This window comes from Pongo pygmaeus, chromosome 15, assembly GCF_028885625.2.
Source record: "Pongo pygmaeus isolate AG05252 chromosome 15, NHGRI_mPonPyg2-v2.0_pri, whole genome shotgun sequence".
Classification (NCBI taxonomy): Eukaryota; Metazoa; Chordata; class Mammalia; order Primates; family Hominidae; genus Pongo; species Pongo pygmaeus.
Window position 1 is genome coordinate 59563154 of NC_072388.2, and position 14447 is coordinate 59577600.

The 14447-nt window shown below is 33.3% G+C and overlaps 1 protein-coding gene across 3 annotated transcripts in view; it reads left to right on the plus strand.

Annotated features, from left to right (window-relative positions):
• Positions 1-14447, plus strand: part of MNAT1 (MNAT1 component of CDK activating kinase) — a 236227-nt gene that overhangs the window by 74276 nt on the left and 147504 nt on the right. For all 3 annotated transcript variants that reach the window (XM_054449240.2, XM_063651662.1, XM_054449241.2), the window contains exon 6: positions 4132-4257. In XM_054449240.2, the coding sequence (XP_054305215.1) occupies positions 4132-4257 (126 nt within the window). The remainder of the gene's footprint in view (positions 1-4131; positions 4258-14447) is intronic.

Below are 14447 nucleotides of genomic sequence, written 5' to 3' on the forward strand. Positions count from 1 at the left end.
TTTTGCCAAAAAAGCATTTAAGTCAGTTAACCAGGAGTAAAAAAAGAGAAAGCAAGATTACTTAAATTATAACGAGGTAAGAAACTAAAGGAAAAATAAGGGTAAGGGCATTAATGAGGCTTAGACAGAAAACATTGTCGTGAAATTCTATTTTCTGTGAGTGGACTGTGAATTTGGCTCTAAAAATTAGGACAGCAGCATATTAAATAGAATAATGATGCCTTCCCTAGCAACTTTCATTAGTTCTTTCTTGAAACTATTAAGTGGCAGGTATGGTTTTAACACTGAAATGACATGTTGTGTTTTATATTTTTGTAGCTGTTTGGTGATAAATTAAAAACTTTAAAAAATGAATTAGTAAATTGATGTTACTAATTATTAGTATATAATTACTAATTATAATTGTTTTATTGAAAGATTCTTCCCCTTATCATTTTATACAAAGAGTTACAGGCTCTTTTTTGGATAATGCTTCTCTTCTATATAATTAATTGAATTAATCCCAAATATAGAACTTTGGTAGAAAATATGCTTTTAACATTTTATGTTCCATCTAATAAAAAAGGTTTTTAGATTTTATTTTGAGGTTAGCCAGCTTTGCGTAACAATTATTCTTGCATATTCTTTTTGCTTTTTTTTTTTTTTTTTTTGAGACGGCGTCTTGCTCTGTGCCCCAGCTGGAGTGCAGTGGCGTGATCTTGGCTCACTGCAACCTCCGCCTCACGGGTTCAAGCAATTCTCTGCCGTAGCCTCCCGAGTAGCTGGGATTACAGGTGCCTGCCACCATGCCCAGCTAATTTTTTTGTATTTTTGGTAGAGATGGGGTTTCACCATCTTGGCCAGGCTGGTCATGAACTACTGACCTTGTGATCCACCCGCCTTGGCCTCCCAAAGTGCTGGGGTTAGTGGCGTGAGCCACCGCACCCAGCCGCATATTCTTTTAGTCTTTAAAGTACTGTTTTGCTGCCTCATTGAGCTGCTATTGGCATGAAGCTCCCTTTAATTCAGTGAGGCATGAAGCAATGTGAAACTACCATTGTTGTACATTGTGTGTAATCTGGAGTTAATATTGATTTTTGTGAGTTCTTTCTCCCACTTCCTGTTTTCTTCACCTGCAAGTCATTACTGCACATACTTTCCTCACTGTTTAGATCATATAACATGGTGGTTAAATAATTCTTAGTAATTTACTGTATTCATTAGTGCAATTAATTACAACAGATTGGTTTAGAATACCACTGCAGTTTGAATTTCTGGTTTTCATTTTTAAACTTATTTTTAAAGATTTTGTTATGTTTATTTTTCAGTCTTTATAAAATTTTTTATAAATGTTAAAATACTTTAAATTTTTATGACTAATGAATTCATTAAATTTATTTTTATCCTCTTGAATCCTTATTAACTAAGTAAAAGAATGTATTTCTTTTTCTGTATATGTTCATGTGTGAGATTTTGTTTAAAAAACAATAGCATTTGTAAATATGTCTAGAAGCTTAATTCTTATAATTAATCTCTGGACCTAATTTACACAAGTACTACTTATTAGAATTTTTTTCCTCCTGTTTTTGGTTCTGGTCTTTGTGCCAAAAGTCACTTTTTAACCTTTTAGAAAGTATTCGCATTATATTATACTGTATGTGACGGGATTTTAATGTTATGGTCTTAATGTTTATGGCTTAGTATTTGCAGTAATGTTGGCTAAAAGGTCCATGTATTTAATCCTAACTGTAAATTCAATTTAAAAAAACAGTTTGGAAAAAGATTTTTAAACAGGTCCTGGCTTATTAAATCTTTTTATATTCCTGTTTGAAAATTCGCTTCAGTTTATGTCTTAAATTTTGTATGGGCTAATATTGTTGTCAAACGCAGTAGGTGATTTTTATTAGAAATATTGTTTGCCAGATGGCTTGCTTAAAGTCAGTTAAAATAATCTTTTAAAAATGGTCATTATAAAGCTTTTAATGAGTATTACAGGCAGTTCTTATTAAAATTTCTTTAAATATTAAACAGTGTGCCTTCAGGCAATTAATACAGGTTAGGGAACCTTTTAAGGTAAAATGTAATGCAAAGAATGAAATAACTTGAAAGGCTAAATCTGCATGTTAGATATTCCCCAGAGCATGCATGTTTCACATAGTTTATTTTATTCCATTAATATTTTTTGTTGTTGGAACTCCTACTTAATTCTAGTTTAATGCTTAGTAAGGCTTCCAGGCTTCAAAATTTGTGTGCTAAAATAGAATAAAGTAGGTTGGAACTAATTTCTATGCTTCAGTATCAAAACTGTTTTAGATCCTTAGAATGTTTGTTTTTATTAGATTTCAGCTGTTTACCAAGACACTTTAACATTCAATTCCTTTTATGTGAATGTGAAACCAGGATTAAAATAAGCTAAAGTCTTGACTAGCAACTTTTTTTGAAGTTAATACATTGCTTTTATGTAAGAATTTTTGCTTTTTAAAGGAAATACCAGTTAAGGAAGAGCACTTGAATTGATTTAGAGTATAAATTGAAAAGCAATACTTTTAACTTTTTAGCTAAGGAAATTTATTTTTCTTTTGTTAGTTTCTACATGTGAAAAGATAGAATAGCTTTTAAAAGATTTTTTTTGGCCATAGCCCATTAAAAATGTTCTTTAATTTTATATTTTATTATAAAATTCTTAATGTAAATCTAGAATAGCTGCAAGGAATCTTAGCCATACAGTTACTCATGCATTACTAATGCTTTGGTATAGAATATAAAAGGTATTCTAGTATATTCTCCTCATACTATATTTCATCCCTTTTCCTTCATTATTGTTAAAGCCAGGTCTTAATGATTTTGCTCCTTAAGGTTACATCTTATAAGTAAATAAAATTTGTGTTCTCCCATTTACTATTAAAAGTTTTAATCTTTGTAACATTGCTCTTGCAAAACACTTCTATTATAAAATCTTGATGTGCAACTTTATTCTAGGACAATTCTATTGAATTAAGTTGCTTATTTGAGTTATTTCTATACTGTAACCTTAAACCAATTCCTTTAAGTCTATTAATTAACCACATTTGTGCCTAAAAAGTTATCAGGTTGCTAGATTTGGAAAGAAAATTAAAATCTGTATGTTTGCTTTGTGCTGTGAAATGTTAACAATAGTTTCTTCAGGATCAAATTCTGTGTAGTCACTATTTTAACATCTATAGCCTCTTTGAACAGTATGTTTTAGCACATAATCCTGGTATAGGAGATAAAAATGTATTTAACCTTCATCTTTGTTTATAGATACAGAAAATTCTCAGTCTCTCTCTCTGTGTGTGTGTTTGTGTGTTTGTGTGTGTAGGAAAGAGAGAGAGAGAGAGATCTCTTCTTCCTCCTGGTACGTCCTTCTGCATATGTTTTTGGATTCTTATTTAACTGAAAACTCAGAAAGGAAAATGTCTGGATATCATTTAGTTTAGACTTTAGCTCCACAGCAGTTTAAAGATGTAAGAGGACTTCTTGTTAAACAGAATAAATAACAGTCTACATATAAAAATTAGTAATTTGCTTATGGTATTAAAATGTGTCTGTGTGCTTAGAATTAATATAAGATATTAAAATGTTTAACTGTCATTTTGTTACTTAAGTTAAAAAACCTAGACTTAAATTTTAAAAGTAAGTTAGTAAAGGAGAAAATAAATCTACTTTTGGTTGTACTTACAATAGTTTCATTGTGCAGAATAGAACAAGGATCATTTCCAAACGGTCTCAGGTGAAATCTAATGGGAAACAATTTCAAACTGGTCTAAATTTACTGGTAAAAAGAGTGCGTCTTAGATAAACATCTGATCTAAGTTATAGTACTTTGTGCTACTCTTTTTGTGATTAGCTTATTTTTTTCGTTTTAATAAATGTGGTTGGTTTGCTCGTTGAAATAGGAACTTTTAATGTGGATTTTATAAAAATACTTGTTTGCAGGTTATTTTGATTTGTGAGTTTACAACAGCCTTTTCTTATTATGGAATGTTAATATTTTTTGTAAAGTGTCCTCCATAATGTGAATATTTAGTTTGACATGAAATGCTTATGGAAAAGACATAATTTAAAATAAAAGTCTGTTGTTTTTAGTTTTCCCTTTTTACGTTTCTTATTGAACTTGAACTATTCTTACAGGAGAGTTCTGATCTCCCTGTTGCTCTGCTTTTGGCTCAGCATAAAGATAGATCTACCCAATTAGAAATGCAACTTGAGAAACCCAAACCTGTAAAACCAGTGACGTTTTCCACAGGCATCAAAATGGTAAGCCTTATTTCAATTGCTTGTTTGAAAGATATTTTTTCAAGGATTATGCTTTATAATTTTACACGATTTCTATAGTAAACCGAAATGTTCAGATGTTTAAGAAAAGCGTCTGATCTAGTTTTAGGTGTCTGGAAATATGGATGGGTGCAGTATGAGGAAAGTGAAACAAATAATTTTCAGAGTACAGAATACAATTTTTTTGTATGTGAATTGGTTTGTATGACTTTCTTATTCTACTTGAATTTTTAAGCTTGTAGTGTAGAAAAAAATTTATAAATATTGTTTGGAGAGTAGTTACCATCTGCAGATATGAAATGGGAAAGCAAATGTATCAATTAGTGTTTTCTTCTAAACAGTCTTCTTCACATATATATTTTTAAAAAATCTGAAAACCATTTTTAGTTTCTAGACTGATGAATAGATTAATTTGGGTTTCAAAAATTTTATTTTATATTGTTATATTTTATTGTTTATTTTAGCATTCAAGGGAAAGATTTTATAAGCAATGATGTTTTTGTATACTTTTACAGGTTTTTTTTTGTTTAGAAAATATATACTTTGGCCTATTAATTTTAATGTGTGTTTAATATTTAGATGTTTGAGATGTAGCCACTCTAAATATGTAACATTCAAATTCCTAATTATCTTTTAAAATAGTCTCATTAGAGTAGTATAAAATGTGGTTAGAACAGATAAATGCTTGAGGTGATGGATATTTCAATTACTCTGTTTTGATTATTACATATTGTATGCATATAGGTATCAAAAGTACCACAAAATATATACAACTACTGTATATCAATTAAAAACTGGTTTTAAAAAAGTTGTGGCAGCACTACAAAGCCATGGTTACGGATTTGGACTTTGAATCAAAACAGACCTGAGTTCAACTCTCAACAACCTATTTATCCAGCTGCTTGACATGAACAAATTACTTTGCCTTTCTAATAAGCCTTTTTTTCCCATCTATGAAATGGTGATGATAATACCGATCTCATAAACTTGTTGGGAAATAATGTGAACAAAGTGCACAGTATAGTACTTGGCTTATTGTAAGCTCTCAATAATTGAGGTTAGTTTTTATTGATAATAACGAGTTGATAACACAAATGGCTATACTAATTCCTTAAATCTTTACATATTTTTTGTATACATAAAATTCATTTTTATACATAGTTTTAAAATTCAAGATGATGGAGGTTGCAGAATTTTTGTTTGGCTTTTGTCATTGTATGCCTGCATTTCAAAGTCGTGTTAATGACATGCAATATTGAAGTGGTGGGAGTTTACTGCTCTTTTACCAGTAAACTCAGTAATTTTCAAGAATAAAGTCTAGTATCCAGATGACACAATGTAGCTACAAGCCTCAGGAATGTATCCCCGATTGTAAATTGAGCATGATGAGTATGCAAGAACGAATGCCTCAAAACATTATCAAAGTGTATTTTAAATTTAGAGATAATACTCTAATTTTAAGAGGCAAAGGACCGTTTCTTTCCTTTGACCCCAATGAATAAAGTCATATTTACTCTAATTTTATTGTTGCTTCCACTTTAGCAAATGTGTAGCAGCTGCTCCTATTTTCTAGTTCTCTTCCTTTTATAGTATATATAATATTAAAATAAGATCTGGCTTACAGTCTGAATAGAAGATATAAGAACTCATCTTAAGTCTTTTGCAACTGTTTTTTTTTTTTTTTTCCAGTTGCTGACAATAGAATTTGAAAATCTAGATACTTGGGTATTAAGTTGGCTCTACTTTTAAAATTTATCTTGACTTTACCCACTTCTCTCCACCTCTTAACATCCTAGGATAATTGCCATCATTTCTTTACTGGACTATTGCAGTAACATTCCACCTGGTCTCTCTATTCATCTGTGTACCCCATAATCTAGTCTATAAGCCTTTGGGTGGTTTCCTAAATAAATGAGTGTGGTAAATAAACAATATTTAAAAAATCAGCTCATCACCTCCTTGCTTACTATCTTCCTATGTCTTCCCAGGACACTTAGAATAAAGTTCAGAATATTATCTACTTTCTCACCTCTGAGAAAGTGACATTTGTACTAAGAAGTCAATGGTAAAATGGAGTTAGCCATGCAAAAATACAGGCAGAGAAAAGAGCAGTAAAGAAGGCGTAAGGTAGGAAACAGCATTTTCTAAAACAGACAAAAGATATTGTTAAGAGAATACTTTCCCTACTCTGCCTTGCTCCTTATGCTCAATTCACACTGATCGTTTGACTATTCTATCTAAAGTATCTTTCTCCTGCCCCCATCCACATTATGTTATGCTTTTTAAAATTTTAATATAGAGACAGGGTCTCACTATGTTGCCCATGCTGGTCTCAAACTCCTGAGCTCAAGTGATCCTCCTGCCTTGGCCTCCAGAACTGTTAGGATTACAGGCATGGGCTATCACGCCTGGCCTATGTTATGCTTTTTAACACTTTATAACATGTATTACTATCAGAAAGTGTCTTATGGGTACATTGTTTAATGTTTATCTTTACCACTAGAATATAAATTCTGTGTACCTAGAATGAGATTTGTCTCTAGTACCTATTTAATGAATGTTCACTGTGGACCTTCATTAAATATTTTTGAATGAATGACTGAATCTTACATATTAGGCTCACATTTAATAGAATGAAGATCCTGAAGTACTTTCAAGTTTCTGTGACTTTATGGTGTTTACTCTGTTTGGAATATACTTAACTGCTTATGAAAAGTTTACTTATAATTTATGCATTGATCAAGTTGATTTTCATGAACCCTCTTTTGTGTGGAATTTAATTACATATTCTGATGCTTCCCCTAACATTTTGTATGTACTTTTATTATATATTGTAGCTCCTGCCTTGTATTGCAATTGGTTATTTTCCATGCCGGTCTCATTTTAGATGAACTTCCTTAAGGACACAATGTGTTCTGTGATGTAACTTTATGTGTTCTTGTGGGGACTAAATATTGTACTATGTAATTATTCAAAAATTTTTTTTGAATAAATTATTCTCATTTTTCTTAACTTCAGAGCATTTTGCTTTGCCATTGGGAGATTCACATTTGGGTCAAGAAGAATTTGATGCAATGTACAGCCAAAATAAAAAAAAAATTGTTTTTATAGATACATCTAAATTTCCATCACTCTATCACATTTTTACATTCCGTTACCAATGAGAATTACAGATTATGTATTTCTCCTCTTCTGTGTTCTTATCTTTTAATTTTTACCTGTGGTACGTTTTGAAATTTATATAACCTGGCTAGACCTCTTAGGTAGTCTTAGTGCTTTTCTTTGGCCTAAAGAGAGGCAGCATCAGATCTACATCCTTTTTTCAACTAGACAGAATAGTTGCTGGTGGTCTTTCTGTGTTTCATAATGTTCTATTTATTTAAAAATGAAATGAATTGGAATGGCCAGATGTAAAAGTTTTTGAAGACCACTGATTAATAAATCTGCTAACCTGAACATGATATGAACAAAATACTCTGCAATGTATTTCCTTGAGGAGATTAGGAAATATATCCATTGTGGCAAAGTTGCTTCAGCAGCATACTTTTTAAATTATTTATTTATTTTAAATTTATTTTTAGAGACAGGATCTTGTTCTGTTACTTCAAGCTAGAGTGCAGTGGTGAGATCCTAGCTCACTGTAGCCTACTTCTGGGCTCAAGCCATCCTCCTATTGCAGCCTCCCAAGTAACTTGGTTTACAGGCTCACACCACCACTCTGGGCTAATTTTTAAGATTTTTTTTTTTTTTTTTTTTTTTGTAGAGGAGGCAGGGTCTAGTTATGTTGGCCAGGCTGGTCTTGAACTCCTGGTCTCAAGCAATCTTGGAACGCCTCAGCCTTCCAAAGTGCTAGGATTACAGGTGTGAGCCAGTGTGCTCAGGCAGGAGCCTACTTTATTTTTTTTGAGATGGAGTCTCAGTCTGTCGAACAGGCTGGAGTGCAGTGACACAATCTGGACTCACTGCAACCTCTGCCCCCAGGCTCAAGCGATTCTCCCACCTCATCCTCCCTAGTAGCTGGGACTACAGGTGTGTGCCACCACACCCGGCTGTTTTTTGTAATTTTGGTAGCAATGGGGTTTCACCATGTTGCCCAGGCTGGTCTGGAACTCCTGAGCTCAAGCCACCTGCCTGCCTTGGCCTCCCAGAGTGTTGGGATTACACTGTGCCTGGCTGAGGAGCATACTTTTAATTATGAAAGAAGTTTCAATTTCAGCTCATCTTGGAGCAAATTTAATAAACCTCTCTCTACTCTGCCTTTTAAAGTATTGGATGAAGAGGTGGGTCTTACGCCTTGGCTTTGAGGTCAACAACCTTGAAGACTGACGAAGGGATCAAATTCTAAAACTGAAAACTCACTACTTTGAGTACTCTCCCTTTAGCTATCCCTGAATTCTGTGAGAGCTTGTTAGCAGCAGTGCGCTCTGTTTATCTGATTACTTTTGAGTGGGGATTGGGGAGGGGGAATGTGTTGCACAGATTTTCTTTTGCCTGAAGGGGTATCTTACCCTGAGGTTGTTTGTAATAATGTTTAACATTCTGCAGCAAGGCATATAGATTTGGAGAGGAAAAAAAAATTGTATCTTTACATTGCCTTTATGTTCTTCTGAATGTCTTTCTTTGAGTGGTATTTAAGACTTCTATTACCTTTAATTTTCTTTCTTGCATCATTACCTTTTATATCTAAGAAATCACTGTACTTGTGGGCTGGGCATGGTGGCTCACGCCTATAATCCCAGCACTTTGGGAGGGTGAGGCGGGTGGATCACGAGATCAGGAGTTGAAGACCAGTGTGGCCAAGATGGTGAAACCCTGTTTGTACTAAAAATACAAAAATTAGCCGGGCATGGTGGCAGGAACCTGTAATTCCAGCTACTTGGGAGGCTGAGGCAGAAGAATCGCTTGAACCAGGGTGGCAGAGGTTGCAGTAAACTGAGATTAAGCCACTGCACTCCAGCCTGGGCGACAGAGTGAGATTCCATCTCAAAAAAAAAAAAAAAAAAAAAAAGAAATCACCATTCTTATGAGATTGTGATAAATATAAAAATGCCAAGTTTTGATTTGTAAATACATGAATATTTTTCTTTTTGTTTTATGTATCTATTCACTTTTCTCCCCAACTGCCCATCCAGCTACTTTCTTTGAATTTTAAAATTGCCTACCTTGTTTGTCATATGTGTGCTAGCTATTAGGTTATAAACATCTTGAGGGCAGAGGCTTCATATTTTAACATAGTTTTATATGATCATGGCTATGTAGGTACTTAAATAATATCAGATATTCATGATCAGTTTCAAACTTTCAAATGTTGGAAGTATTAACACATCTTGAAATAATGTAAAAACATTATTCAAACACTACCAAAATGTTTGAATTAGGAGGCGATAAAGTATAGAAGAAAGAAAATGGGCATAACGGGATTAAATCCCAGCTTTACCATTATTAGATATGTTTCCATGGGTAAGATATTGCTTTACTCTTCTGAGTTTGTTTTCTCATTTGGGCAGATGAGAAATGTTAACTTCATATGGTTGTTCAGAATATTGAAATCTATACATCAAATGCTAAAGCTTGTGCCCAATGTGTGCTAGCCATGTGGTAAATAGTAAAAATTAGCAACCATAATGTTACCATTAATGTTTGTTATTTTTCGTAGTTAGATATATAAATGAATTATTTTATAATGCCCTTGAACCAAATGCTGAATATTGTTATAAGTATTCTGTCACATACTTAAGTTATATTACTCTCAATGTGTGTTAAAATATTGGATCACTTACCCCCACCCCATTGGATCAATTCCAGATGGATAATAGAAAAATAAAACAATAAAAACATCCTTAAGAGAGTGGGAAAAAAACAAGCCACAAAGTGACAAAAGTTATTTACAACATATGTAACTAATAAAAGGCTTAGATCCAGAAGTCTTGAACAGGCATTTCTAAAAATAGGATAGCCAATCCTCAGCCTCATTAGTGACTGGTGAAAGAATATGTAGATTAAAATCACAACACGGTACTAAATACCCACTAGAATGGCTAAACTGGAAATAAAAATCACTGTTGGTTCAAGGGAAAGGTAAAATTTAGAATGGCATAGTATTTACGTGAATTTATTAGTGTCAATTGTTTACTGAATGTGGAGACTGACACAGAATACAGATGAAAGTCTAAATGTTTATGAAGTTAAGTATTTTTATAGTCTTTAGGAAAATCAATCCTGAAATGAAGGATGAAAAGTAACATTAAGCAACTATATCCCAGGGGTTGATTTTGTTGAATGCCTGCTATAAGCCAGCATAGTCTGGCTGCTGGATATGCAAGAATATAGACATTACTTAAGAATTTGTGACCTATGATAGTTCTTTTTTATAATAGGTATTAGTTTCTGTTTTTATGTCTTCATAAAATAGATGGTATTCCTATTTTTACAAATGTGAAAACTGAGTCTTTGAGAGGTTAGGTCACATTTAAAAGATGACACTGAAACTCATTCTCTATTACATCTCATATTTAATTAGTGAAAATATTAATAAACTTATACATTCTGATTCAGGTGTCCTCTGAGAGCTAAGATTTGAGCTCTTGTTTCTAATAGTGGGCTGATTGTATGAACTAGGTAATTTAAGCGACAGGAGTTAGCATAATAACTTTCTTTTCCTGATCTGCTCTACTTAAAAAAGTCAAACACAAAATGAAGTCGGATGTGCTCAACTTGGAGAGGAACCAAGGAAGGATGTATAAATATGATTAAGGTTTCTGGAAATAGATCCTTTGAGATGTGACAGAAAAGACTGAATTTATTTGTTTAATAAACCTAGAGAAAGTTGAAGGGTTCAAAATGGGCATAAAATAATGACTAAGAAATGAGGATTTTATTATTATATATTCACATAGGTAGGGTTCAGTCAGTCAGTGAACATATTTTGATTAGGAATATTATGGAGGTTGTGCCGGATTTATTATTTGAAGTATATTTTCTAGGAATTAAACTCTCAGGGGGTGGAGGAATGTTAGGCATAGGGTCTTAGAGAAATTATGTAATTTGTGACTTCAGTATTTAAGAAGGTTTTACTTATCACTATTTTATGCATGAATAGGAGAAACTTTTTTTTTTTTTTTTTTTTTTTGAGATGGAGTCTCACTTTGTCGCCCAGGCTGGAGTGCTGTGGCGCGATCTTGGCTCATTGCAACCTCTGCCTCCTGGGTTCAAGTGAGTCTTCTGCCTCAGCCTCCTGCTTAGCTGGAACTACAGGTGCATGCCACCATGCCTGGCTAATTTTTTTTTTGTATTTTCAGTAGAGGCGGGGTTTCACCATACTGACCAGGCTGGTCTTGAATTCCTGACCTTGTGATCTGCCTGCCTCGGCCTCCCAAAGTGCTGGGATTATAGGCATAAGCCACCGCACCCAGCCAGAAACTTCATTTTATAGATAATTGTGCCCTCTGTGTGGTGATAGCTTTTGAACTCTTAAAGTGAGAGCTACAACTTTGTTTCTTGGCCAGGTGTTAGTTATTTTGATCTATTGGGTTCAAATCCAGTCAATATAATTATGCAGCCTTCTGTTTCTTTATCATTTTACAAATAATTCTAATTATTTTTACTTAGCTTATGGTTATGGTTACTATTCTTCATTACATCATTCTTAGTTGAACCAGTGAACAGACCTCAAAGTTGTTTTTTTTTCCCTGATTCATTACTAGGTAATTTGTGTCAATAAATATCCATGCAAGTAAATCTTAGTCTTTTGGAAACAAACGAAGGCACATTGGTCATCTCATAAATTAAGAATGAGATTCTATGGCTGAGGATCTGGTGCTTCTTCATTCTATTTTGTTTGTATGCAAACTGGAAATAAACTGAGTCACAAAGATAACTTGTGGATGTCAAAAGATAATGTAAGAATTGTTTTTAAGTATTTTTGATAGTCTGTGGTTGGTTTGGGGAGTAGTATGGAGAAACATACCATGCATTAACAAAGGGGAAAACTTTTTAAGTATTTTAACCCTGATGTTTGAAGAGTTTAAAAAAAATATTATCTATGGGTGAGCCAGAAGGGAGCAGAGTACTCATTTGTGATATAAATTGCCTTTTCTGAGTGCAACAGATAGTATTTAGCTGTTCGCTTTCAAGCATTGCATATTCCTCTGAACTCATTGGAAGATCTAACCTTGATAAAATATGTGAGTTATAGAAAATTAATACCCATTCGTATCCGAAAAAGAAAATAAAAATTACATTGAGCAGTCAGTTATGTCCTATAAAACCATAAGTTTGTGCCAAACAGCTTAGGTGCTTTACCATTTTGCCAAAAAACAAAAAACAAAACTTGACCAAGTGTTATTAATTTATTCTATTTTTAATATATAATTTGCACTTAGGTAGTAAATCAAAGTATAACAACTAAAGAAGTCATGTGCCCTTTCTCAAGTCTTGTGATATGCACATAGTATTAATTTGAATCTATAAAGGTATTTTGAAATGTAAATCAAATTAATAATAGTCTCATCAGATCTTATTATGGCATATAATTAACTAGGTGAGTATCAGGTAATTACTTTCTCTTAGCTTTTAAATGTCTCCAGTTATGTTATTTCACTTAAGTTAGCAGTATATTCTAATTTTCACGTGGATATCCCTGAAGAGTTACATGTAAGTAAATAGAAATTTGGTTAATTCCATTCTATTTTAAAGAAAATGGAGGTTCTTAAAACTTAAGATAATCCTTGGTGAGTATTTTAATGTGACCTAAATAAAATTTTTATGAAATGAATAGCTTCATGATTAAAACTGTAAATTTGAATTTTGTTATTTCAGAATTGTTTAAAACCGGTCGTCCTTATAATATTATTAGAGGTTTGAATTGTGGCTTCTCTACTATATATACTAATTGTTTGGCCTTGGGCAAATCACTTTACCTCTTTAAGCCTTAATTATTCGACTCTTAAAAAAGAGATTATGCCTACATTATAGAGTTCCTGAGTATTTTGTGAAGTAATTTTATAAAACTCTCAGGATGCTGGCTCATTGTAAAGATACTAAGTATAAATAGGTATAGATACAAATAAAAACTATAATAGACCAGTAAATTGTGATTGAAGGTAGGGTTTGTGACTTATAACTGTTAATTTTGTACCATGTATTTTTTACTAGTTATTTTATCTATAGACTCCTATATAGTAGGAAAAAAACAACTCATTTTCCCCTGCTACTCATACTCAGCACAGAACACTTTTGGTCACCAAAATGTGTTTTTTTTGGTTGTTATTTCGTTTTCTTTTCTGTACCACACCAAGCAGTTCTGCAGCAGACACCAATAGGATTTCCTACAGTTTAACCCAATTCTGACACTAACTGGAATCAGTGCAAACCCCACCGGGTAAGATCCCGGTACCACACAACTGCTCCCAACTTCAGACATCAATCGAAAGCTCCAGGTGGTAACCTGTGCTGTTGACTAACTGGCTATAAATTGAAGGTTCCCACGATCCCTTCCTGTGGTTCAGTTATTTGCTAGAGTGGCTCACGGAACTTTGGGAAATACTTATGTCTACTGGTTTATTATAAAGAGTATTACAAAGGATACAGATGGACAGCTAGATGGAAAAGATGCATAGGGCAAGGTATGTGGGAAAGGACGTGCATCTTCCATGCCCTCTCAGGATGGGCTACCATCCTAGCACCTCCATGTGTTCAGCAACCTGGAGGCTCCATGAATCTTGTCCTTTTGGATTTTTATGGAGGCTTCTTTCCTATAGCCAAGATTGATAAATCACTGGCCATTGGTGATTAACTCAACCTCCTGCCCCTCATCTCTTCCCAGAGGTTGGTGGAACTGAAAGTTCCCAACAGTCTAATTACAAAGTTGGTTCCCTTTGCAGTAAGCCCCTGTCCTGAGGCTATCCAGGACCACCCAGCCATCTTATTAGCCTACAAAAAGACACCATTTTGGAGACTACAAAGGTTTTAGGAGATGAGTACCAGGAAATGGGATGAAAAGCATTTGTATTTCTTATCATAAATCACAATATTACAAGCCCCAAATGCCTAATAACTCTTTCTTATATATTTCTATATTTCTAGGTAACAATTCAATTGTTCTATGGATATATAAATGAAAAAACGGAAATATTTAGTGTCAATAATTGGGAAAATTCACAAATAATGAATTA